The sequence below is a fragment of the Somniosus microcephalus genome, chromosome 1 (assembly GCF_052327205.1).
Source record: "Somniosus microcephalus isolate GS21.2 chromosome 1, FLI_Smic_1.0, whole genome shotgun sequence".
NCBI lineage: Eukaryota > Metazoa > Chordata > Chondrichthyes > Squaliformes > Somniosidae > Somniosus > Somniosus microcephalus.
In genome coordinates, this window is record NC_140987.1 from 446,381,068 (window position 1) to 446,406,618 (window position 25,551).

At 45.7% G+C, this 25,551-nt stretch overlaps 1 protein-coding gene across 5 annotated transcripts in view; it reads right to left on the reverse strand.

Moving 5' to 3' along the window:
- The window catches only part of aff2 (AF4/FMR2 family, member 2), a 648,034-nt gene that overhangs the window by 259,730 nt on the left and 362,753 nt on the right, over positions 1-25,551 (reverse strand). For all 5 annotated transcript variants that reach the window (XM_086001958.1, XM_086001950.1, XM_086001941.1 and 2 more), the window contains one exon: positions 23,806-23,850. In XM_086001958.1, the coding sequence (XP_085858084.1) occupies positions 23,806-23,850 (45 nt within the window). The remainder of the gene's footprint in view (positions 1-23,805; positions 23,851-25,551) is intronic.

Genomic DNA, 25,551 nt, shown 5'->3' on the forward strand with positions numbered 1-25,551 from the left:
GGAGGAGAGGTGCTATACTTTGTTTAAAAGACTCGCTGAGGTCCCGCGGCATTGAGCACGAGTAGTCTGGGTGCTGCGGCGCAGTTGTGATGCTCCCTTTAAGAGCACCACTGAGGCAGCCTTGGAGGTAAGGGGAAGAGGCGGTCTAAATAAACACATCCTCCAGTTAATTAAAATCTAATTGCTGCAGGAGGTTACTTACACTGATCTGCAGTGCCATATCCATTTTGAATTTTTTGCTGTTTCAGGAATCAGTTTGCAATCTTGAGGGTCATTATTAAGCAGAATCAACTTGTCATTCTGGCGACTACAAAAGGCCCGGAGTAGAAACTTGTTCTATCCTGATCAGGGTGAACATAAGAACATGAGAAATAGGAGCAGGAGTCGGCCATACGGCCCCTCGAGCCTGCTCCACCATTCAATAAGATCATGGCTGATCATCGACCTCAACTCCACTTTCCCGCCCGATCCCCATATCCCTTGATTCCCCGAGAGTCCAAAAATCTATCGATCTCAGCCTTGAATATACTCAAAGACTCAGCATTCACAGCCCTCTGGGGTAGAGAATTACAAAGGTTCACAACCCTCTGAGTGAAGAAATTCCTCCTCATCTCAGTCTTAAATGGCCGACCCCTTATCCTGAGACTATGCCCCCTAGTTCTAGGCTCTCCAGCCAGGGGGAAACAACCTCTCAGCATCTACCCTGTCAATCCCCCTCAGAATCTTATATGTTTCAATGAGATGGGTGAACTCTTTCTATCACATCTAATTCTAGTAGTTTTACTATTGCAACTGACATTGCTACAGCCAGGGTAGGATTCCATTATTAGTTGATTGTAGGACACTCCCTGTGGCAAAGAAACAGAGAGTGTCAGTAACAACTACAGAACTATAGGACTTTACAAGAGGCCATTTGGGACATCATGTCTATGTCTGCTCTTTGGTAGAGCTAACTAATCCCACTGCCCCGTGCTCTTCCCATAGCCTTTAATCTTCCTCTGCTTCAAACTTTTATCTGGGATGGCAGGAATGACATATGAGGAGAGATTGGGTCGATTAGGCTTATACTCGCTGGAGTTTAGAAGAATGAGAGGGGATCTCATTGAAACTTATAAAATTCTGACAGCACTGGACAGACTAGATGCAGGTAGGATGTTCCCGATGGCGGGGGAGTCCAGAACCAGGGGTCACAGTCTAAGGATCAGGGGTAAGCCATTTAGGACAGAGATGAGGAGGAATTTCTTCACCCAGAGAGCGGTGAACCTGTGGAATTCTCTACCACAGAAGGCAGTTGAGGCCAATTCATTAAATATATTCAAGAAGGAGTTAGATATATTTCATAAGGCTAAGGGAATCAAGGGATATGGGGAGAAAGCAGGGGCAGGGTACTGAATTTGGATGATCGGCCATGATCGCATTGAATGGCGGAGCAGGCTCGAGGGGCCGAATGGCCTACTCCTGCTCCTACCTTCTATGTTTCTATGTTTCTATATACTCCCTTAACTGTAGTGTGTGTACCTTGAAGAGAGAACTACTTTTACAGCTCCTGTATACTGTAATACCGGCAGTGACCACACCTGTATATAAGCCTTGAGCATGCCTCTGTACCCCCAGTCTTGAGACTACCCTACTCCAGTAAATACCTGTTGATTGTTAAGTTACAGCATCCGTGTGGTTATTGAAAAACATCAAACTCTCAGAATCACGGATCTAACAGTGGCGACGAGTGTCGATTCGAATCTACCTGCAACTCTGCATTTCCCTTCGAGAATTCGCTCCGGGTGGGCGGTGGAAGAAAGTCGAGGCCAGAAACACGGGCGTCGACCACGAGCAACCGCCCAGTTGTCCGGCAGAGAGTGAACATCGCAGGGGAGGCTGTGGAGAGCCGGGCTTGGTTCCCCAGCCACGACGATCAGCAACAGACTGACGACAGGTACAGCGCAGACCCTTCCCGGACAGCGGCGGCTGCAGCCGACCGATGGCAGAGAAAAAGCCGAGCAGCATCGACGGGGTAAGATAGAGGGTGAAGCGCACAGGGCGCAGCCGGGGGTTGAAAACCGAGCGGCGTTGAGGAAAAACAAAACGGAGAGAGAGAGAGGGTAAAGCAGCAGCCGGGTTCAGGACCGAGCGGCGGAAACGGGAAAGGAGCACAGAAAAAAAAAAATGCACAGAGCACAGCCAGGGCTCAAGGGCTGAACAGTGTCCGCAGGGAGAAGAAGGGAGAGCGCGGGAGGCGCCATTGAGCCGCGGAGAAGAAGGAAGAGCGCAGGAGATGCCATTTTTAGAAGCCGCAGCGGAGAAGAAGGGCGAGCGCGGGAAGAAAGGAAAGCGCGGGAGACGCCATTTTGTGCCAGCGGAGAAGAAGGGAAAGCGCGGGAGACACCATTTTTGACAGTTAAATCACACCCAGGGATGCCGAAGAGTGGCAGTATCTCTATGTTCGACAATGAAGTCGAAGATTGGGCGACATATGTGGAACATATTGAGGTGTACTGCAGGGCGAATGAAGTGCCAGATGCTAGGAAAGCACTGGTTTTGTTAAATTCCATGGGTGCAAAAACTTATGGGTTACTGCGAAACCTAATAACCCCAGAGAAGCCTGTGAATAAGAATTTCGAAAGCATAGTAGAAATTCTACAGGACCACTTAAACCCCACACCGCTGCTGATAGCAGAACGATTTAAGTTCCATAAAAGGAACCAACACAAAGACGAAAGCAATGCTGAGTACTTAACGGAACTGCGCAAGCTATCGAAACACTGCCAGTTTGGAGTGGGACTAGCAGATACGTTAAGGGACAAGTTTGTGTGTGGGCTTCAAAGTGAAGGAACCCAGAAACGACTTCTATCAGAAAAGGATCTTACGCTGGACAAGGCTTTCAGTATGGCACTATCACACGAAGCAGCCGCAAGGGGCGCTGCAGAGATACAACGGAGACCGCAAGAATATGGCACCAATGAAATGTCCTATGGAACAGGGAAGTGTTATCGCTGCGGCAGAACAACTCACGACCAGAAGGATTGTTGGTTCAAGGACCAAGTGTGCAGACAGTGTGGAAAAGCAGGACACATAGCAAGAGTCTGCAGGTCTGGGAAGAAAACCAACAGCAAGAAATCTCCACAGGAGAAGTACAAAAGGGTACAAAAGGTGATGGACAGTAGTTCAGACGAACAGAAAAGTGACACAGACTCCGGAAGCAAGGAGCTGGGTTGTCTGAAACTACATAAGGTAACCAAAATGGAGGATCACCAGACTATCTGGGTTACGCTCAAGATAGACGGAGTCCAAGTGAAAATGGAATTGGACACAGGATCAGCCCTAACAGTCATAAACCAAAGGGACTACAAGCGGCTATTTTCACATATACCCTTGAAAGCTACAGAGATTGTCTTGAAGACGTACACGGGGCAAAAAGTCTACCCCAAAGGAAAAATAAGGGTGAAAGTGATATACAAAGGCCAGGAAATACCTAAAATGGACTTATATATATTGCCAGATGGAGGACCACCACTGCTAGGACGTGAATGGATCCGGAAGATACAATTAGATTGGCATTCCATACAGGCACTGAAGGTTGAGGCCAAAAAGGATGACGACGTCACACCTGGACAACTGTCAAAATGCTAACTGACGCAAAAGAAGTGTTCCAGGAGGGACTCGGAACACTAAAAGGCATAACAGCAACGATTAAAATAGAGGAAAATGCAAGCCCAAAGTTTCTTAAGGCCAGACCAGTGCCTTATGCGATCAGACCAGCCGTCGAAGCAGAGCTGGAAGGGTTGGAACGTTCAGTAGTACTGTCCAAAGTAGACTGGAGCGAGTGGGCTACACCCATCGTTCCTGTAATGAAGAGGTCGTTGAGTAATACGCCTGGGGAACCAAAGAAGGTCCGCATCTGTGGGGATTTTAAGGTGACAGTGAACCCAGTCCTTCACATGGTACAATATCCGCTTCCACGAATTGAGGATAATTTCGCCTCGCTATCTGGAGGTAAACGCTTCACCAATATTGATCTAGCCCAGGCGTACTTGCAAATGGAGGTAGAAGAAGCCTCGAAACAATACCTCACGATCAACACTCATAAAGGTCTCTATCAATACAACCGGTTGGTGTTCGGGGTAGCATCAGCTCTGGCTATTTGGCAAAGGGTGATGGATCAAGTCCTGCAAGGGATTCCAGGGACCCAGTGTTATTTGGACGACATCCTGGTCACGGGCAAAAATGACAGTGATCACCTCGCCAACCTGGAAAAGGTGCTCACCAGATTAAAGGAATATGGGCTACGAGCTAATCGCCACAAGTGCGAGTTTTTCCAGAAGCAGATCTCGTATTGTGGCCACGTCATCGATGAAGAGGGGTTACATAAGTCCCCTGAAAAGATTGAGGCAGTAGTCAAGGCTCCAGCACCGGAAAATGTGTCACAACTGAGGTCGTTCCTCGGGCTGGTAAACTACTACCATAAGTTCTTACCAAATTTGTCCACGGTATTACACCCACTGAACACCCTACTGCAAACAGGGGTACCATGGAAGTGGAATGATGAATATAGACGAGCTTTCCAGAAGTGTAAAGAATTGATCACATCAAAAGAGGTGTTGGCCCATTTCAACCCAGCACTACCAATTCGTTTGGCATGTGATGCATCACCCTATGGTATTGGAGCGGTGCTGCCGCACAAATTCCCAGACGGTTTGGAGAGGCCAGTAGCCTTTGCGTCTTGGTCACTAACCTCAGCCGAGCGCAACTACGCCCAGATTGACAGGGAGGCCCTCAGCCTAGTATGGGGAGTAAAAAAATTCAACCACTATCTGCATGGGCAGAAGTTCACCTTGCTGACTGACCACCAACCACTTGTCTCCATCTTTAATCCTAAGAAGGGCGTTCTAGTGATGACTGCACAACGGTTAAAAAGATGGTCCCTGTTTCTAGGGGTGAATCAATATGAAATAGAATATAAAGGCACGAAACAGCATGGAAACGCTGATGGGCTATCACGCCTGCCACTGCCTACTGTGGAGGAAGCACCAGCAGTGGACCCTATCGAGATATTTTATTCGTCAATAATTGAACGATTGCCAGTAACGAACACGGATACAGAGAAGGAGACCCGCAATGATCCGACACTGTCTCGGGTATATGATTTGACGGTGAGGGGATGGCCAACACATGGCGACTCACTGTTGCCAGCATTCTCATCCAGAAGAGAACAGCTGTCAGTATGCCAGGGGACAGTGATGTGTGGATCCCGAGTGGTAATTCCACCCAAGTTAAGGGAGAGAGTGCTAAATGAGCTTCATGAAGGTCATCTGGGAGGGGTGAAAATGAAAAGCCTTGCTAGGGCTTATGTTTGGTGGCCGGGGATCGATCAACAAATCGAGGACCTGACCAAGAGCTGCTCAGGATGCCAGAAAGTCCAAAATGCACCACCACATGCCCCTCTACACCCATGGGAGTGGCCCTCCTCTCCATGGCAATGGGTGCATATTGATTTTGCTGGTCCATTCATGGACTCAATGTTCTTAATAGCAGTGGATGCTCACTCGAAATGGCCTGAGGTGATAAAAATGTCCTCAACCACTACAGAGAAAACGATTGCAGTCCTACGGCCATATTTGCCAGGAACGGCTTGCCAGAGCAGATTTGCTCTGATAATGGACCACAGTTTTTGTCCGAAGAGTTTCGAAAATTTATGAGAAGGAATGGGGTAAGGCATTACACATCCGCCCCGTATCATCCAGCCACAAATGGATTGGCTGAGAGGTTCGTACAAACCTTTAAAAAGGCGATAAAGGCCATGTGCGATGATGAAATTCCACTACAGCATAAGGTGGACAATTTCCTATTAGCCTACAGAAATGCGACACATGCAGTCACCAACCAGACCCTGGCCATGATGTTCTTTAACCGAAGGTTGAGATCTCGTCTGGATTTGCTCAGACCAAATGTGCGAAGAAATGTTGAGGATAAACAATTCCAGCACATCAATGAGAAGCCGACAAGGAGCTTCAATGTAGGACAACCAGTCTTGGCCCGTGACTACCGAACAGAGAAATGGCAACCCGGAACGATATGCACAAGGCAGGGGCCATTAATGTACACAGTGGATGTTGGGGAGAACATTGTGAGACGCCACGTCGATCAGATCTTAGCGTCACAGGAACGAGTCAACCCCATGTCTCGATTACCTGGGGATGAACCCAACATACCGGTAGCATCTACCTCCGAACCAGTAGCAGTGGAAACCGATGAACTAACTGACAAAAAGGGGCCAGAATCGCCTCCGCACCAAGAACAAGAACCTCAGGAAAGGCGCTATCCCGAAAGGATCAGGAAGCCGCCCCAAAGACTGAATCTATAAATGGACTATTGTTGTTTAATGTACATGCTAAAGTGTTAATTGTTATTTGAATATTATGGGTACTGCTAATCTAAAAGGGGAGGAATTGTAGTGTATGCACCTTTAAGAGAGAACTACTTTTACAGCTCCTGTATACTGTTGTACCGGCAGTGACCACACCTGTATATAAGCCTTGAGCATGCCTCTGTACCCCAGTCTTGAGACTACCCTACTCCAGTAAATACCTGTTGATTGTTAAGTTACAGCATCCGTGTGGTTATTGAAAAACATCATACTCTCAGAATCACGGATCTAACATTAACCATTCTTGGTGGCACAGGGATCTTGCTGTGCACAAATTGGCTGCCATGTTTTTGTCTACTTAAATATAGTCTCTACACTTAAAAAGTAATTCACTGTGCGTGGAGCATCTTGGGCTGTCCTGAGGAAATGGTAAGGAGCTATTGTTTTTGTTTATTACTCATTCTTGGGACGTGGGTGTTGCTTGCAAAGTCGGCCTCTCATTTCCCATCCCTAGGACGAAGGACAATTTTGTATGCTGATATTTTCCTGGAGGTTCGTTGTCCCCAAGAAGCTGAATGAGGAAGCCTGGCATGGCCGGAGACCAAAATATATCAACACTCTAAGATCTACTTAATTAAAGCTTCTCACGTAGAAAGAACAAAGACTTTGTCCAGTTTTAGCGCAGAGTCGTTCTATACAATGCGCAACAGACGCAACATTGATCTGGGGGAAACATAAGCTGGTGTGTCGGTAGAAGTCACGTTACTTTGCATGGCAAGAGAGTGGGAGACCATTTTGTTGCGCTATCTGCATCAGCATGTGAATGTACTCCGTGACATGAATCTTGTCATTCATGTGAAAATGACTTATGTAATGATACTGGGCAGCCTGCTGGTGGCGCTGTCCAGGGAGAGTATAAATACTCGGGCATGGGCCCAGCTTGTGCAGGACATTCTTTAACAGGAACTAGTGAAGGACACAACTTGATCTCCATGTTGAAAAACAGTTGATTAAAGCTTTGTTTAATACTCAGACCAAGTGCCTAGTAGTTTTCTTACGTCACTCCGTGTGGTTTCAAAACCAATCAAGCTCGGCTAGACTCCCTCGAAGTGCGGAGGATGCTTCAAGAAAGAACTTGCATTTATATGGCGCCTATCATAATGTCCCAAAGTGCTTCACAGTCATTGTTACAAATGTCGGGAAAAGCAACAGCAAGCTCCCACAAAAAGCAATGTGATAATGGCCAGATAATCTGCTTCAGTGATGTTGGTTGTGGGGTAAATATTAGCCGGGACACCGGGGAGAACGCCCCTGCTCTTCTTCAAAATAGTTCCATGGGATTTTTTACTTCCAGCTGAGCGGGCAAACGGGGCCTCGGTTTAATGTCTCATCCAAAAGAAGGCAACTCCCTCAGTACTAGCATTGGAGTGTCGACCTGGATTACGTGCTCATGTCTCTCGAGAAGGACTGTGAACCCACAACCTTCTGACGCAGATGCGAGAGTGTTACCAACTGAGCCACAGCTGACACCTTGTAAAACAACAAGAACCTGCCCTGACTGCTTGTTTCACCACAGTTTGGTCTAGCATAGTACTGCTGTTTCTCACTTCCACTTCTCTCGACCCCTCCACTGCCTCTAAATTGTCAGACTGCTTGTCTGACATCCAGTTCTGGATGAGCAGAAATTTTTTCCAATTAAATGTTGGAAAGACCGAAGCCATTGTTTTCGGTCCCCACCACAAACTCCGTTCCCTCGCCACTGACTTGAGGTGATCCAAAACTCGTCTGCCCGTGTCCTAACTCGCACCAAGTCCCGTTCACCCATCACCTCCTCTGCTCGCTGACCTACATTGGCTCCCGGTTAAGCAACGCCTCGATTTCAAAATTCTCATCCCTGTTTTCAAATCCCTCCATGGCCACGCCCCTCCCTATCTCTGTAATCTCCTCCAGCCCCACAACACTCACCGAGATATCTGCGCTCCTCTAATTCTGCCCACTTGAGCATCCCTGATTATAATTGCACAACCATTGGTGGCCGTGCCTTCTGTTGCCTCGGCCCTAAGCTCTGGAATTCCCTCCCTAAACCTCTCCGCCTCTCTACCTCTCTTTCCTCCTTTAAGACGCTCCTTAAAACCTACCTCTTTGACCAAGCTTTTGGTCACCTGCCCTAATTTCTCCTTATGAGGCTCGGTGTCAATTTTTTTCTCTTGTAATACTCCTGTGAAGCGCCTTGGGACATTTTACTACGTTAAAGGTGCTATATAAATACAAATTGTTGTTGTTGTTTATCTAAGAATGTTACCTCCAGTGCAACAGGCCAACGACATCAAGACAGATGGTTGGAATGTACAGGATTAAAAAAAAGCAATTTCAAATTCAATTGACTTATTTACCATTTTTATATCTCAAAACCTAAATGGTTTTAAATGTAGCATTTTTTTCTCCCCAGAGCAATCCTGAACATGGTAGTTGTCGTGTAGCTTTGACCTTTGCAGTCACACATTCAGCAGACACAAGGTAATGCCGCCCTCCTTCTGTCCCATCTCTCCCTGGATAAATGCACTGTGCAGTGTGATCACAACAACAGCAACAACGTGTATTTTATATAATGCATTTAACATAGTAAAACGTCCCAAGGTGCTTCACAGGAACGTTTATCAAACAAAATTTGACACCGAGCCACATAAGGAGAAATTAGGGCAGGTCAAAGAGGTAGGTTTTAAGGAGCGTCTTAAAGGAGGAAAGAAGGGTAGAGAGGCGGAGAGGTTTAGGGAGGGAATTCCAGAGCTTAGGGCCCAGGCAGCTGAAGGCACGGCCGCCAATGGTGGAGCGATTAAAATCAGGGATGCTCAAGAGGGCAGAATTAGAGGAGCGCAGAGATCTCGGCGGGGGGGGGGGGTGGTGGGTGGTTATGGGGCTGAAGGAGATTCCAGAGATAGGGAGGGGCGAGGCCATTGAGGGATTTGAAAACAAGGTGCTGAGTCAGAAGTGTTTACCGCTTTGATTTTTATCATACAGAGGAGAAACTGATCACTCAACAACTCGTGCTATATAGAGAGAAAGAAAAAAAGAGAGAGAAAGAGAGAAAGAAAAAGAGAAAGAAAGAAAACTAACCTGCATTTATATAGCACCTTTCACATCCCAAAGTTCTTCACAGCCAATGAAGTACTATTTTGAAGTGGAGCCACTGTTGTAATGTAGGAAACGCGGCAGCCAATTTGCGCACAGCAAGCCCCCACAAACAGTAATGTGATAATGACCAGATAATCTGTTTTTAGGTGTAGGTTGAGGGATAAACATCCTCCAATTCTGGCCTCTGGTGCATCCCCGATTTTCTTCGCCCCCCCCCGCCCACCATCTCACTGGGAGGAGCGGTCGGAGGCCAAACCTCCAGCAATAGCTCCAACCAGAGTTGGTCACCCTACCTTCCCCTCTCCCTTCCTTCCCCCAGCCCCACTCCCCTGGCCCAGCACCCAGCCAGTGTACAGGTCACAGTGCTCCATGTCACTGCCCCACCAGAAACTTGGCACAACTCACCTCGTCAATGCAGGTGACTGTGCCTATCGGCCGAGGAAGGTTCAATCGCGCAAGCCATGAGACTCGGGGGCTGGTAACCCTCCCACACCATTTCTGAACTGTTTTGTTAAAAAATCTGGCAACAAGTCTCAGTCTGCATTTCTTTCTAGTTTGAGTCTGGCTGATTTCCAGTTGGGCTGCAAGAACCCTGTGCTACATTAAGCAGCGTCGGGTTGGGGGAGGGTGGGGGATAGATACAAATCAGGCAACCTGAATATGTATCTGATAGAATTCAGTGCAGCATTTTTTTTTTTGCAAAGGTATCGGAGATGTGACTGGGCTCCAAGTGGTTATCGACTTCAAAAGCTAACAGCTGGAACGGTTAACGCATCTGCAGTGTTGTGCTTTCAAAGTGCTGGGTTTTTTTTTCTAATCGGTCTTTAGCTCAGGAGTTGTCACGGCAAGAACATGCTGTTCACTGCTAGGGGAAAAAAAACAATCTGCTTTTCTCAGTGATGGCCTTGTGTTTTCTCCAGCTGGCTCCTGCTAGTCTGCACCGACACAAGACTGGCTCTCAGGGCCGGAAGCAGTGTAACGAGAGTGAAATTCCATGAAAGCAACCCGATTCCAGGCAGGAATTTCTGAGGTACCCAACAGCATGTGTTATCTGGCTTACACCAAAAAAAAAATCAACACAGCAGGACCGGAGGCTAATTAATACAACTGTGACATGTTCCTGAAGCCCTGAGCATCTCCCTCCCATGTACTGTGATTGCTGCGAGGGAACAGAATCACAGGCGCCTGTTCATAAAATACTTAAGATATATAAATACTGGCGAGAGATATATATATATATATATCTATATATAGGACTCATTCATTTAGGCAGCTATTCAAGATGTACTGTTAGTCATTCCTGATGACTAAATGCTGTGTTGCTTGGATACAGATATTTCACATCACCTCTTCCCACAGCTGTCTACACGACTGACAGGTCTGCATGACTGACTGTGCCAGTGGACACGTTACTCGGTTTCCAATGACGTCTGTGTAATCATTTGAAATGCACAACATGTACTCACTCCCATACTCCCACACTGCCCTGCCCTGTGCCCGCGGCAGCCAGCAATCGCCAATACTGCACCTGAGCTATCTGCAACCTGATTTTTAAATGCAACGCTCAGACCGAGCTGAGTCGTGAAGAGCGGATTGATAAGGGCCGGCTTTTCTGTTTTTGAAGTACAAGGGTTTTTTTTTACAATTATTAAGGCCTGGAAATAGACTTTGTAGGCCTGATATTGCAAATAAGAGTCTTCAGTACTTATGAACTTGTTTTTGTATAATTCATCTGACTCACTCTCGGCATATTATATTCAAAGTGCACCAACTATCCTTGGTGTCTTTATATTCAGTATGAAATGTCCTACACCCTTACTATATCAAACACAGGACCAGACGTAGTGTGTGGTGGTGACTTTCATCAGAGGACAATAAGTGCTGCACTACAGTGAGTGATCTTTCCTTTCTCACTTCTGGTCAGTTGCCTATACCGTGGGGCACCAATCACAGATGCCCTGAAGGAGGTCAGAGCTCCTACCCCCTGAACTCATAAGGCCTGCGTTAGGCTTCAACTAGAGGGCCAATTATCCAATGGCTGAGACCTGTGCGTTGAGTAACTACAGTCTGCAATATTTTGTGATAAATATCACTGCACGCCACTGTCTCGCAGATTCTCTCTAAGACCCGGACGGCCCCTTGGCAGAAGGACCGCTAAACTGCAACTGACGGGGATCTGCCACGCTCACTGCAACCTTTGAAGTATTGCACTGCCCAATTTGAACATTTGTCATTGAAGATGGTGACCCAAACTATGTTCCCTATCAGGCACAAACAATTGGTTATAACAACAGAAAATGCTGGAAAAACTCAGCAGGCCAGGCAACATCCATGGAGAGAGAAATAGAGTCAACGTTTCAGGTCGAAGACCTTTCGTCAGAACTGGAAAAAAACAAGAAAGGGGATAGAGTTTAAAGCAAGTTTAGGGGCTGGGAAAAGGGGGAGGGGATGAAAGAACTAAAGGGAAGGTCAGCGACATGATGGAAAGCAGGCCCTACTTGCCTTAAAATCTATCCCCTTTCCCGTTTTTTTCCAGTTCTGACGAAAGGTCTTCGACCTGAAACGTTAACTCCATTTCTCTCTCCACAGATGCTGCCTGACCTGCTGAGTTTTTCCAGCGTTTTCTGTTGTTATTTCGTATTTCCAGGATCCGCAGTATTTTGCTATCGTACAAACAATTGGTTGATGGGTTTCCATAGTCCACGGAGTGCCACCAATATCTGCCTAATTACACAGTGCATAAGCCCAGACCTCACTCTTGGTGGTCCTAGTGGGCAAATGTTTAACATGCTTGCCCACTAAAATAGCAGATAGAGGAAAGCGTTCACCCACTAGCATCGCCAACAGTAACTTCTACAGACTGGAGGAGCTCCCGTGACACTGCTCAGAATGGGTATAAATTCATCTCTGTGCGAAACGGGCAATAGCAAAGTTATAACAGAAAACGCTGGAAAAACTCAGCAGGCCAGGCAACATCCGTGGAGAGAGAAATAGAGTCAACGTTTCAGGTCGAAACCCTTCGTCAGGACTGAAAAAACACAGGAAATGAAACAGATTAAAAGGCCAGTTTGGGGGCTGGGAAATGGGGATGAAAGAACAAAAGAGAAGTGAAGAGACATTAAGAGGTATTCAAAACCAGACGAGATGGTGATAGGACTAGTGGAGAGACAAGGGACGGCTCTAGATTAGGTGTGAAATGCGCTGGCAGAATGAGAGACAGCTGCCATGTGGGAGAGAGAAAAAAGGGGGGGGAGGGCCAAAACAAAAGTGTGGATAAAAAATGTAAGTAAAAATGTAATAGGGGCCGAGGTTATGATCTGAAATTGTTGAACTCGATATTGAGTCCGGAAGGCTGTAAAGTGCCTAATCGGAAGATGAAGCGAAGTTATACCCCAGTGAGCCTGAGGATAAGCTAAAGTGTGACGAGTAAAGTGTGACAAGAAATGTGACGCGTATTGGAAATGTGTGCACTACCCAAGGCTTTTAATGGAATAATATTTATCCCTCAACCAACATCCCTAAGATCTGGTCATTATCACATTGCTGTTTGTGGGAGCTTGCTGTGCGCAAATTGGCTGCTGCGTTTCCTACATTACAACAGTGACTACACTTCTAAAAAAAAAAAGTACTTCATTGGCTGTAAAGTGCTTTGGGACGTCCTGAGGTGGTGAAAGGCGCTACAGAAATCTTTCGGTTTTGTTTAACTCAAAGAGAGGAAAATAGGGCCCTACACTCCAAGTACTGCAAGTGGTGAGAGGGCATCTTGACAACACTGCACCACCAATTGCGTGGTGCCAGATAGTCTCAGGCCCAACAACCCAATCGGATTCATTGCCCTTTCATTCATATCATGCTGTCACTACCTGCGTGCACTGCACCTGTCACAGGGAGGTAAATCAAAAGCTAAGGTTATTTTTTTTTAATGTAATCCAAACACCATATTTTCTTAAGAACAATAAACAGCTGCCAGTGACTCTAAATTCAATCTCAGGCCTGCACAGTCATTCAGAAACTGCTTTTGAAAGCTACAAGTCTCAAATGAACCACTGAACTCTGCTCCGGTGCAGATTGAAAGCATCAGTGGCAGCCATTTAATTGTTTCTGTCAATGTTTGGGCTTTCTATGTAAGGCTGATTCTCAGAAGGGGCAACGCACCTCTCCTCACCCCGCGCCCCCCCCACAACCGACAACCCCCCCGCCCGCGAGGCAAGGTGTGCGCTCACAAGGGAGACGCAGACCCTGAGATTCCATTCATTGGAACTGACGGATGCCCACGACTTCTCAACCAGCAGTCCCTGTGTGCACCGATGAAACAGATTGTACAGATTGTCCCAGCCTCTGTGCTCTGCTAATCAAAGGGAAATCTAATGCACAGATCCAAAGGCATAGGCCGGAATTTTCCGGGGGGTCAGCGGGGGGGATCGGTGGCGGGTCGGGTGGGAAATTTGATTTTTTTTTTGACAGCGGATCGGGAACCCTCTGTCAACCCGCCACAACGCACCTTTCCCAAGGTCGGGTCTGTCAGCACCGAGCAGACCCGACAGGCAACGCCAGGCAACCCAATTAAACTCAATAGCATCTAGTTGACAGATGGTTAACAGGCTTTTTTAACTTACTTTAACTTAATGGCCACAGGAACCACGCTGTTCGGGGACTACAGCTGTCAACCTGAGGCGGGAGTTCAGTGGCCATTGTTCCAGCTGATTACTTGACAGCTTCAAATGTACAGTAAAAGCTCCCACCTGACAGGTCATCACTTTCCTCAGCTGCAAGCTGTTTCTCAGTCCATTTCCAGCACAGATCCTGCAGGCTTTCCACTTTCCACTCTCCATCCACTCTCACCTCATTGGAAGAACTCTCTCACCATTGACAGATTGCTTCTGTCATCTCTACTTCACCTGCTATCTATTCCATCAACATGGGTGCCCTTTATACTGTCTCACCTTGGTCCTCAGAATTCGACCACATTCAGCCCCAACACCAGCAGCACCAACCACAACATCAACTTTCTCCGCAATCACCTGATGCTGCACAGGACACAGGGCATCAGCACTCGAGCACATTGCTGCCTGGGATGCCAGGGATGGCCTCACCATGGCCAGATTTACTTCACTTGACGCTGTACACCCTGCCTGCCACATGATGCGCCAGGTTGAAACCACCCCACACCAACACCATAAAGCATTTCTACAATGTCCAAACCATTCCTTTCACACTCATCAACATTGCGGGGGGTACCATTATGTCTCGCCATTCACTGCAAATCACGAAGTCACTTCCAAAGGTCCACACAAATCTGTCCAAGAAGGCAAAGTGTTGAAAGTAAAGGTTTCAATGTTTGACAGCACATTAACAGAAACTTTACATGGGCATTGGATAAATCACCCAAGTGCCTACTCTTGTGTGTTGTTAGTTGGTATGGTTGCACTAGGCTGAGCTCTGGACTCCCCCGCCATCGGGAACATCCTTCCTGCATCTAGTATGTCTAGTCCTGTTAGAATGTTATAAGTTTCAATGAGATCCCCGCTCATTCTTCTAAGCTCTAGCAAATATAAGCCTAATTGACCCAATCTCTCCTCATACATCATTCCAGCCATCACAGGTATCAGTCTGATGAATCTTCGCTGCACTCCTTCCATGGCAAGAACATCCTTCCTCAGATAAGGCGACCAAAACTGCACACAATACTCAAGGTGCGGTCTCACCAAGGCCCTGTACAACTGCAGCAAGACATCCTTGTTTCTGTACTCGAATCCTCTCGCTATGAAGGCCAACATACCATTTGCCTTCTTAACCGCCTGCTGCACCTGCATGCTTACCTTCAGCAACTGGTGCACAAGGACACCCAGGTCTCGTTGCACTTCCCCTTTTCCCAATCTATTACTGTTCAGATAATAATCTGCCTTCCTGTTTTTGCCACCGAAGTGGATAACCTCGCATTTATCCACATTATACTGCATCTGCCATATCGCCCAACCTGTCCAAATGGTACTCAGGGTTTCTCTGCATCCTCCTCACAGCACACACGCCCACTCAGCTTTGTGTCGTCTGCAAACTTGGAGATATTACATCTAGTTCCCTCGTCTAGATCATTAATATATATTGTGAATAACTGGGGTCCTAGCATCGATCCCTGCGGTACTCCACTAGTCACTGCCTTCCACTCGGAAAAAGACCCATTTATTCCAACTCTTTGCTTCCTGTCTGCCAACCAGTTTTCTATCCAATTCAGTACCTTACCTTCAATCCCATGTGCTTTAACTTTGCACGCTAGTCTCTTATGCGGGACCTTATCGAAAGCCTTCTGAAAGTCCAAATACGCCACATCCACTGGTTCTCCCTTATCTATTCTACCAGTTACATCCTCAAAAAATTCCAGTAGATTAGTCAAGCATGATTTACCTTTTGTAAATCCATGCTGACTTTGTCCGATCCTGTCACTGTTTTCCAAGTGCTCTGCTATTACATCTTTTATAATGGACTCTAGCATTTTCCCCACTACCGATGTCAGGCTTACCGGTCTGTAATTCCCCGTTTTTTCTCTGCCACCTTTTTTAAATAGTTGGGTTACATTAGCTATCCTCCAATCCATGGGAACTGTTCCAGAGTCTATAGAATTTTGGAAGATGACCAGCAATGCATCTACTATTTCTAGGGCCACTTCCTTAAGTACCCTAGGATGTAGATTATCAGGCCATGGGGATTTATCGGCCTTCAATCCCGTCAATTTCCCTAACACCATTTCCCTACAAATAATGATTTCATTCAGTTCCTCCCTCTCATTAGACCCTATGTTCCCCGACATCTCTGGGAGTTTATTTGTGTCCTCCTTTGTAAAGACAGAACCAAAGTATGTATTTAATTGGTCTGCCATGTCTTTGTTCCCCATTATAAATTCCCCTGATTCTGACTGCAAGGGACCTATGCTTGACTTTACCAATCTTTTTCTCTTCACATATCTATAGAAGCTGCATGCTGCGACTCACTCCATATGCATATGGAGGGAGTCATGGGAGAGCCTGGGTGCAGCGCTGTGCCTCTGTGCAGTGCTTGTCAGTGTTTGCAGCACCTCAATGATGTAGAACACTGACAGCACAAATGTTAAAAGAAAGTTGGCCATGGTCTCTTTAAGGGAACCGGCTGATGACGCGTCATGAATGATGTCACCAGACCCGCTTCCTCTAATTGAACCGGGAAACGTGCTGGGCAGGCTTAACAAGACCAATCAATGTAAAATCATTTTACAGAGCGCGCTGGAGTCAGCAACGAGATCGGGATCCGCCACCGACGTCACCCGCCCCGGACCCGCCGAGGTAGGGGAAATCTTGGCCATAGAAATATATAACATCTTACAGCACAGGGGACTGTGTGAACAGCTGGACTATTACACTCTGCCTCTAGAGAGAGAAATTATTGAGACTAGTGAGCGATGGTGCAAGGGATGAAAAATGGGAATGCAGCGATCTCAGAGGAGGACTAGTCACCTTGACTCAGAACCTGGCTGTTTATTATTATTATTATAATACGGCCTGACTGGTCCATGCCGGTGTTTACACTCCTCACGTGCCTCCTCCCACCCGACTTGATCTCACCGTATCAACATACCCTTCTATTATTTTCTCCCTCGTGTGTCTATCAAGCTTCCCCTTAAGTGCATCTCTGCTATTCACCTCAACCACTCTTTGTGGTCGCAAGTTCCACATTCTAACCACTCTTTGGGTAAAGACATTTCTCCTTAATTCCTTCTCGGATTTATTATTGACTATCGTATGTTTGTGGCCCCTTGTTTTGGACGCCCCCACAAGCGGAAGTGTTTTCTCTACATCTACCCTGTTGAGTCCCTTCATGGTTTTAAAGGCCTCTATCGGGTCACCGCTCAGCCTTCTGTTTTCTAGAGAAAAGAGCCCCAGCCTGTTCAGTCTTTCCCGATAGTCTTTCCAAATAATAATAAACAGCCAGGTTCTGAGTCAAGGTGACTAGTCCTCCTCTGAGATCGCTGCATTCCCATTTTTCATCCCTTGCACCATCGCTCACTAGTCTCAATAATTTCTCTCTATAGAGGCAGAGTGTAATAGTCCAGCTGTTCACACAGTCCCCTGTCAATCCTCAATAGCACAGTCCTAAAAATATTCATTGGTAAAGTACTTACAGAGCCTAATGGCTCATTCTGTTACAGCCTCGCCATAACCAAATTGTGTTTGCTGGGAATTCATCTGCCTATTAAAATAAAGGTACTCAGAGATACTTAAGGGACACAAATATCAAAAGCAATTCAAAATCGGAACCTGCAACACTGGACTGATATGAGACAAGGTTTTCTGTTTTTTATTAAATCATTCTGATCGACAAACAATAATTGTAGCTTGCTTCCAAAATTATCCAATGAGGTTAACCGTCCTGCAATGTGTCAGCACGTTAAAAATAAATAGCGTTTGGTAGAAAATAACTTGTATTCCACTGACAATTGCTACAAAGGAAATCCGAACAATAGTTTGAGAGAGTGGAAGATTGACACTAAATAAAGGCACAGGGATTACTCTGTGGGATACTGGCAAGCGAATGCTTAACATGTTTGTCTCACACTCCTCTCCCAGCCATTTTAGTCGGAGCATTAACCCAAACAAGATTAACACCTCCATTAAAATAGTGGAGAAAGGAATTTCACACAAACCCGTTAAGCAGTCGCAGGTTTGAAACCCGCAATGCCATTTCGCTGCCTGACAAATCAAAATGGGAGGGGGGGGAAAAAACAAATCTTAATTTTCAAAGCCAGAGCTGACGGTGATGATGAGTGACCGATGCTGTTATCTAGTAAATCCTACAGAATTTCTGATATCGTCTGGCAATGCCGTCCCCCAAGTGCGCAGCCTGAAGGCCGTATTGCTGGGAGATGTCAGAGATACAGCGGGATTTTTATTACTGAAGCTTTTCCGTCACTTCTGCATTCCCTCTTGCCACAACCGCCTGGCATTTAGTCTTTCTTTCTGTCTGCCGAGAATTTTATTTTGAACTGACATTGCTTCACTGACAGGCCGAGCCTTCGACGTCTGCTGCAAGAAATGTCGTGTCAGGAAAGCGAAAAGGATCACAAAATTGATGATAGGTGTGAGAAGCACTGGAAAGGAATGCCTTTGAAAGAAAATGGCAGTGCAGAAAACAGTTGGCAGTGTTTAGCAGCCTAGCCTACATGGGCTGCGATGTGTACTGCTTAGCAAAGTGCCTGTGTCTCTCCTAGAGCAGCCTCTCCCTGCTTCCATTCAATTTCCTGTTGATTTTAATTTGCCCTATTGCTTCGTGACATGAGAGATTCCAAACTCAGGCGAAAGATTGCAAATCAGTCATGAACCGTGCACAAACTGTGTCTTTATAAGCTGTGAGCATGACTCATATTCAGAGGCACATTACTCTGTGATTGGCGGCTCAGTTCAAGATAATAATCTTTGATTCTTCTGTGTGATGTGCAGCCAAAAACAAATGTATAAATTTTGATTGCACTCTTGCATTTTCCCCCCAAAATACAGGATATAAGTGAAATCTACATTCTCGGCTCATTAAGATAATTAAAGATGAGGAGGGCCATTCAGCCTCAACTAAACTCATCCTAAAATCCCCCCATTGTAACATCCAATTGTTTCTAAAAGATATTCCAGCTTCCATATCGGGAAGTCTATCCCATACTTTGATCAGTCTTTGTGTCGGCACGAAAGCCCTGATATCCGTCCTAAATTTATCTTGAAACAGTTTGTCCTCTTGTCCTACTCTGCTAATTTGATTTAAAGTAATATTCTGGATCGAGATTTTTTGGTCACTCAGCTATCTTACATTTCTCTATAAGATCACATCTCATGACAGCCTCTCTCCAGGCAGAAAAGCCCAGTCGCTCCAGTCTTTCCTCATAACACCCATCTTTGTCACTTGGGTAAGCCCTGTTGCTCTTCTCCGCACTGTCTCTGGCAGTTTGATTAGGACTTCCACTGCCTTATATTCTGCTGCTTTTAGCAATGTAGTTAGAATCATATAGCGCACAAAGGAGGCCATTCGGCCCATCGCGCCTGTGCCGGCTCTTTGAAAGTGCTATCCAATTAGTCTCACTCCCCTGCTTTTTCCCTCAATCCATGCAATATTTTTTCCTTTTTAAGTATACAGCCGATTCTCTTTTGAAAGTTACTATTGAATCTGCTTCCACCGCCCTTTCAGGCAGCGCATTCCAGATCACAACAACTCGCTGCGTAGAAAAATGACTCCTCCTCTCCCCCCGCCCCCCGGTTCATTTGCTATTATCTTAAAAACAGTCAATTGCCATGTTAATTGTTGCTCTATGTTGATTGGACACATTAATTGTCAACATTACAAAGACTCCTTAAATTTCATCCTTGGCTATTTCAACACCATTCGTGGAGTGGAGTTGTCTCACTTATCTTTTTCTTCCCATGTACATATCAATTGGTAAGTTAGTTTACTGATATAAAGTTTCCCTGGATTATGGTTTGCTCAGTAACAATCACAAAAGTACATTGAGGCACAGTTCAGGTGTATAATGATACAATAACAGATACATTTCCCGACAAGATCTGCATGTCCATTTTACTAATTTTTTGAAATTGCCAATTTTGTTATTTAATTTTACTTCTACAGGATTTCTTTGTGTTTGGTAGTACAACATGTATCCCATCACCCTCGTGATTGTTGACTTACAGTGGCTCACGGCTCAGCAACTCCTCGATTTTAAAATTCTCATCCTTGTTTTCAAATCACTCCATGGCCTCGCCTCCTCGCTAGCTCTGTAACCGCCTCTAGCCCTACAACCCGCCGATATCTCTGCACTTCCTTCAAATCTGGCCTCTTGGACATCCGCGATTTACTTCCCCCCACCATTGGCAGCTGTGCCTTCAGCTGACTGGGCCCTAAACTCTGGAATTCACTCCCAAAACCTCTCCGCCTCTTTCTCTTCCTTTAAGTCGCTGCTTAAAACCTACCTCTTTGACCAAGCTTCTGCTCACTTGTGCTAATATTGCCTTATGTAGCTCAGTAACAAATTTTGGCTGGTAACACTCCTACAAAACGCCTTGGGACGTTTTACAACTTTAAAGGTGCTATATAAATGCATGTTGTGGTTGTTGCATATAATTCTGGTCAATATATTAAACCTGGGTATATAGATATATCTATTAAATAATGACCATTTATTTCCTCTGATAGTGAACAAATAAAAGTATGCATTGCAAGTTGATCAGAGAGAGTCAGCATGGATTTGTGAAAGGTAGGTCATGCCTGACAAACCTGATTGAATTTTTTGAAGTGGTGGCTAAAGTAGTGGACAGGGGAATGTCTATGGATGTTATTTATATGGACCTCCAGAAGGCATATGATAAAGTCCCTCTTAAGAGTCTTAGCTAAAGTTGAAGTTCATGGAATTGAGGGCAAATTATTGACCTGGTTAGGAAGCTGGTTGAGCGGCAGGAGACAGAGAGTAGGGATAATGGGCAGGTACTCAAATTGGCAGGTGTGACTAGTGGTGTCCCGCAGGGATCTGTGTTGGGGCCTCAACGATTCACTGTGCTTATTAATGACTCAGATGATGGGATTAGAAAGCCACATATCCAGGTTTGTCGATGACACAAAGATAGGTGGCATTGTAGTCAGTGTAGATGAAAAGTAAGTGGGCAGAGATTTGGCAGATGGAATACAATACTGGAAAGTGTGAGGTTATGCACTTTGGCAGGAAAAATCGGAGAGCAAGTTATTATCTTAATGGCAAGAAACTGGAAAGTACTGAAGTACAAAGGGATCTGGGGGTCCTGGTGCACGAAACTCAAAAGGTTAGTATGCAGGTACAGCAAGTGATTAAGAAGGCCAATGGAATGTTGGCTTTCATTGCTAGGGGGATAGAATATAAAAACAGGGAGGTATTGCTTCAGTTGTACAAGGTATTGGTGAGACCGCACCTGGAATACTGCATACAGTTTTGGTGTCCATACTTAAGAAAAGACATACTTGCTCTCGAGTCAGTACAAAGAAGGCTCACTCGGTTAATCCCGGGGATGAGGGGATGGACATATGAGGAGAGGTTGAGTAGATTGGGACTCTACTCATTGGAGTTCAGAAGAATGAGAGGCGATCTTATTGAAACATACAAGATTGTGAAGGGGTTGGATCGGGTGGATGCGGGGAGGATGTTCCCGATGATGGGTGAAACTAGAACTAGGGGGCATAGTCTTAGAATAAGGGGCTGCTCTTTCAAAACTGAGATGAGGAGGAACTACTTCACTCAGAGGGTGGTAGGTCCATGGAATATGCTGCCCCAAAAAGCTGTAGAAGCTACATCATTACATAAATTTAAAACAGAAATAGACAGTTTCCTAGAAGTAAAGGGAATAAAGGGTTATGGGGAGCGGGCAGGAATTTGGACATGAGTCTAGGTTCGGATCGGTCATGGCCCTGTGGGTAGCGGAGCGGGCCCAGGGGCCGTGTAGCCTGATCCTGCTCCTATTTCATGTGTCTATTTCTGTTAGATTCAGGAGATGGTTCTGTGATAGTAGATTGGCGGTTAGGATCAGATCAGCCATGATCTTATTGCATGGCGGAGCAGGCTCGAGGGGCCGATTGGCCTACTCCTGCTCCTATTTCTTATGTTCTTATGTTCTTATGAAAACATAAAATGACAAAGGGATATTAATAGATTAAGTGAATGGGCAAAACTGTGGCAAGTGGATTTCAATATAGGTAAGTGTGAGGTCATCCACTTTGGATCTAAAAAGGATAGACCAGAGTACTTTCTAAATGGTGAAAAGCGAAAAGCAGTGGAGGTCCAAAAAAACTTTGGGGCCCCTGTGCATAGATCATTAAAATGTCGTGGAATGGTAAAAAAATAATCAAAAAGGCTAATGGGATGCTGGCCTTTATATCTAGAGGACTAGAATACAAGGGGGTAGAAGTTATGCTGCAGCTGTACAAAGCCCAGGTTAGACCACACCTGGAGCACTGTGAGCAGTTCTGGGCACCACACCTTAGGAAGGATATATTGGCCTTGGAGGGAGTGCAGCGTAGGTTTACCAGAATGATACCCGGACTTCAAGGGTTAAGTTACGAGGAGAGATTACACAAACTAGGGTTGTATTCCCTGGAATTTAGGAGGTTAAGGGGTGATCTGATCGAAGTTTTCAAGATATTAAGGGGAACAGATAGGGTAGATAGAGAGAAACTATTTCCGCTGGTTGGAGATTCTAGGACTAGGGGGCATAGTCTAAAAATTAGAGCCAGACCTTTCAGGAGTGAAATTAGGAAACACTTCTACACACGAAGGGTGGTAGAAGTTTGGAACTCTCTTCCGCAAACGGCAGTTGATGCGAGATCAATTGTTAATTTTTAATCTGAGATGTGATAGATTTCTGTTAACCAAAGGAATTAAGGGATATGGGCCAAAGACAGGTATATGGAGTTAGATCACAGATCGGCCATGATCTCGTTGAATGGCGGAACAGGTTCGCGGGGCTCAATGGGCTCCTCCTGTTCCTATGCTCCTATAAGCTAACTGCACCAATGTGTTAGATGTCATTAACACAGTGTTAATCACATTATTCTTTAATGCTGAGAGTCTGAACCTTCACCTGCATTTCATATCTTCAATGTTGTGATGTTGAGAGCTATGGGGTTTGGGGCTATTTTCCTATTAATCTGTCAGTCCTAACAACCACCATCAGCACCACTGCTTCTCTCACCAGTGAGATGGTGAGTGAGGCTGTGATTTTAAAATTCTCATCCTTGTTTACAAATCCCTCCATGGCCTCGCCCCCCCACCGCCCCATCTCTGTAACCTCCTCCAGCTCCACAACCCCCCGAGATATTTACGCTCCTCTAATTCTGTCCTCTTGAGCATCCCTGACTATAATCGCTCAACCATTGGCGGCTGTGCCTTCAGCCGCCTGGGCTGTAAGCTCTGGAATCTCCTCCCTAAACCTCTCCGCCTCGCTACCTCTCTCTCCTCCTTTAAGACGCTCCTTAAAACCGACCTCTTTGACCGAGCTTTTTGGTCATCTGTCCTGATATCTCCTTATGTGTTCAGTGTCAAATTTTGTTTGATTACACTCCTTGCAGCACCTTGGAGACATTTCACTATGTTAAAGGCACTATATAAATGCAAGTTGTTGCTGTTGTCAGTGGATGACTAACCTGCTTCCTCACCCCTCCCCATAACAAAACCCACTATATGACCCCTGCTGTTTTTATTGTGTTGTTGTTTTGGTTTCAAACATTTATCTAGTTATTCCCAGAAGCCCTACGGTAGAGTTAGGACATAAAAGAAAAACACCAACCCGGAGTATTTCTTCCACACAGCTGGTCTCGTTGGAAAGGCTGACCTGTGTAGGAGAACAAGAAAAAGACATTTACTCAAACATCTGATTAGCGCGAGCAGTAAATCACCAATTTTTATTTTGCAGAATGTAATTCAAATAAAATTAGCACCTGGCAAAATAACCTGGGCCTACTTTTTAATACCATCTGGCACATTAACGATTTCATGTTTGCCTAACGTCAGCAGGTAGACATTAGGAGAAGCTTCATGCTTTAGTTAATGGCACCTAAAGTGCCTCATTAAATGGGTGTCACATTTGGATTGTGCAGGTTTAATATAACGTCATTACATTCATAAGGCCTTGATGATGCTGTGATTTCTTTTCTTAAAAGATATGGACTGACAATCCTCATGGCATCAGGAAGGAGACATCACATGTCACTCACCCACTGATGCTTTGCTTTTTCAAAAGGAAAATGCTTCCCTCCTCTTCTAAGGATGCTGCCTCACGTCAAAGGGATGCTTCCCGTGGTTGGTGGGAACCCAGTGGTTCCCGTGGTTGGTGGGAACCCAGTGGCCCTTCTTTATGTGGTTTTTAAATTATTCTTGGGATGTGGGCGTCACTGGCATAGTTGGTATTTATTGCCCATTGTTGCCCTGAGGAGGTGGTGACCCAACTGAATGGCTCGGTAGGCCACTTTAGAGGACAGCTAAGAGTCAATCACATTGCAGTGGGTCAGGAGTCACATATAGGCCCAGACCAGGTAAGGACGGCATGTTTCCTTCCTTAAAGCACATTAGTGAACCAGCTGTTTTTTTTTGCAACAATCCCACAGCTTCACGGTCACATTTACTGATGTCAGCTTTTTATATACAGATTTAAAAACAGTTTTTAAATTCTCAGGGTGGGATTCGAACTTACGTTCTATGCCTAGATTAGCTAGTTCAGTAGCATAACCACTATGCTACAAAGCCTAGTCGCTAAATTTTCGAATGTGAGGGGGGGGGGGGCAACGATAGCCAAGAGCAATCCTGTTCTCCCCCGACACACACACACACACACACACACACACACTTCTCATCAGGAGTTCATTGGATAGCAACCAGGGAGAACCCTGAGTAATGTTTTCCCTTTCCCAAAGCCAGGGATGGTAAGCCACGAGCAGTAACCTCTATCACCACCCCCACCAAGATCAACTACATCAGCACAGACAGGAGGCCAAACATGGGACCTCCTGGTCCGTGTGGCTCAGTTGAAACAGAGCTGGGGTGAAATTGTGTGTTGGTGCTTTTCAAAGATACTGTTGACACGAGGAATAAGGCAAATGCAGTTGTTATCATATACTTGATTTTCCAAAAGGTTTTGGCAAGATTCCACGTCAGTGATTAATGATGACGGCAAGAGCGTAAAACAAGGCACTCGATTGAAAATGTACTTCAAAATTGAAACAGGATAGCTATGAATGGAAACTTTTCATGCTGGGAAAAGGTTACAAGCAATGTACCGAGGGGTCAATCGCGGGATGTTTACTGGTTTACAGATATGCAAGTGACCGGGGAAAGCATAAAATAAACACAACCTTCAAGCTCCCTGCATATACAAAAGTATCAGGGAGTGAAACCAATGGGAACAATGCGGCCAGATTCGGAACGATTTTGATCTTTTAGGTAACTGGGCCAGTAGGCGTCTGACGCAGTTCAATCTGGATAAGTGTAAAATAATTGGTATGGGGGGGGGGGGGGGGGTGAAAGAGCCAAAAGAGGG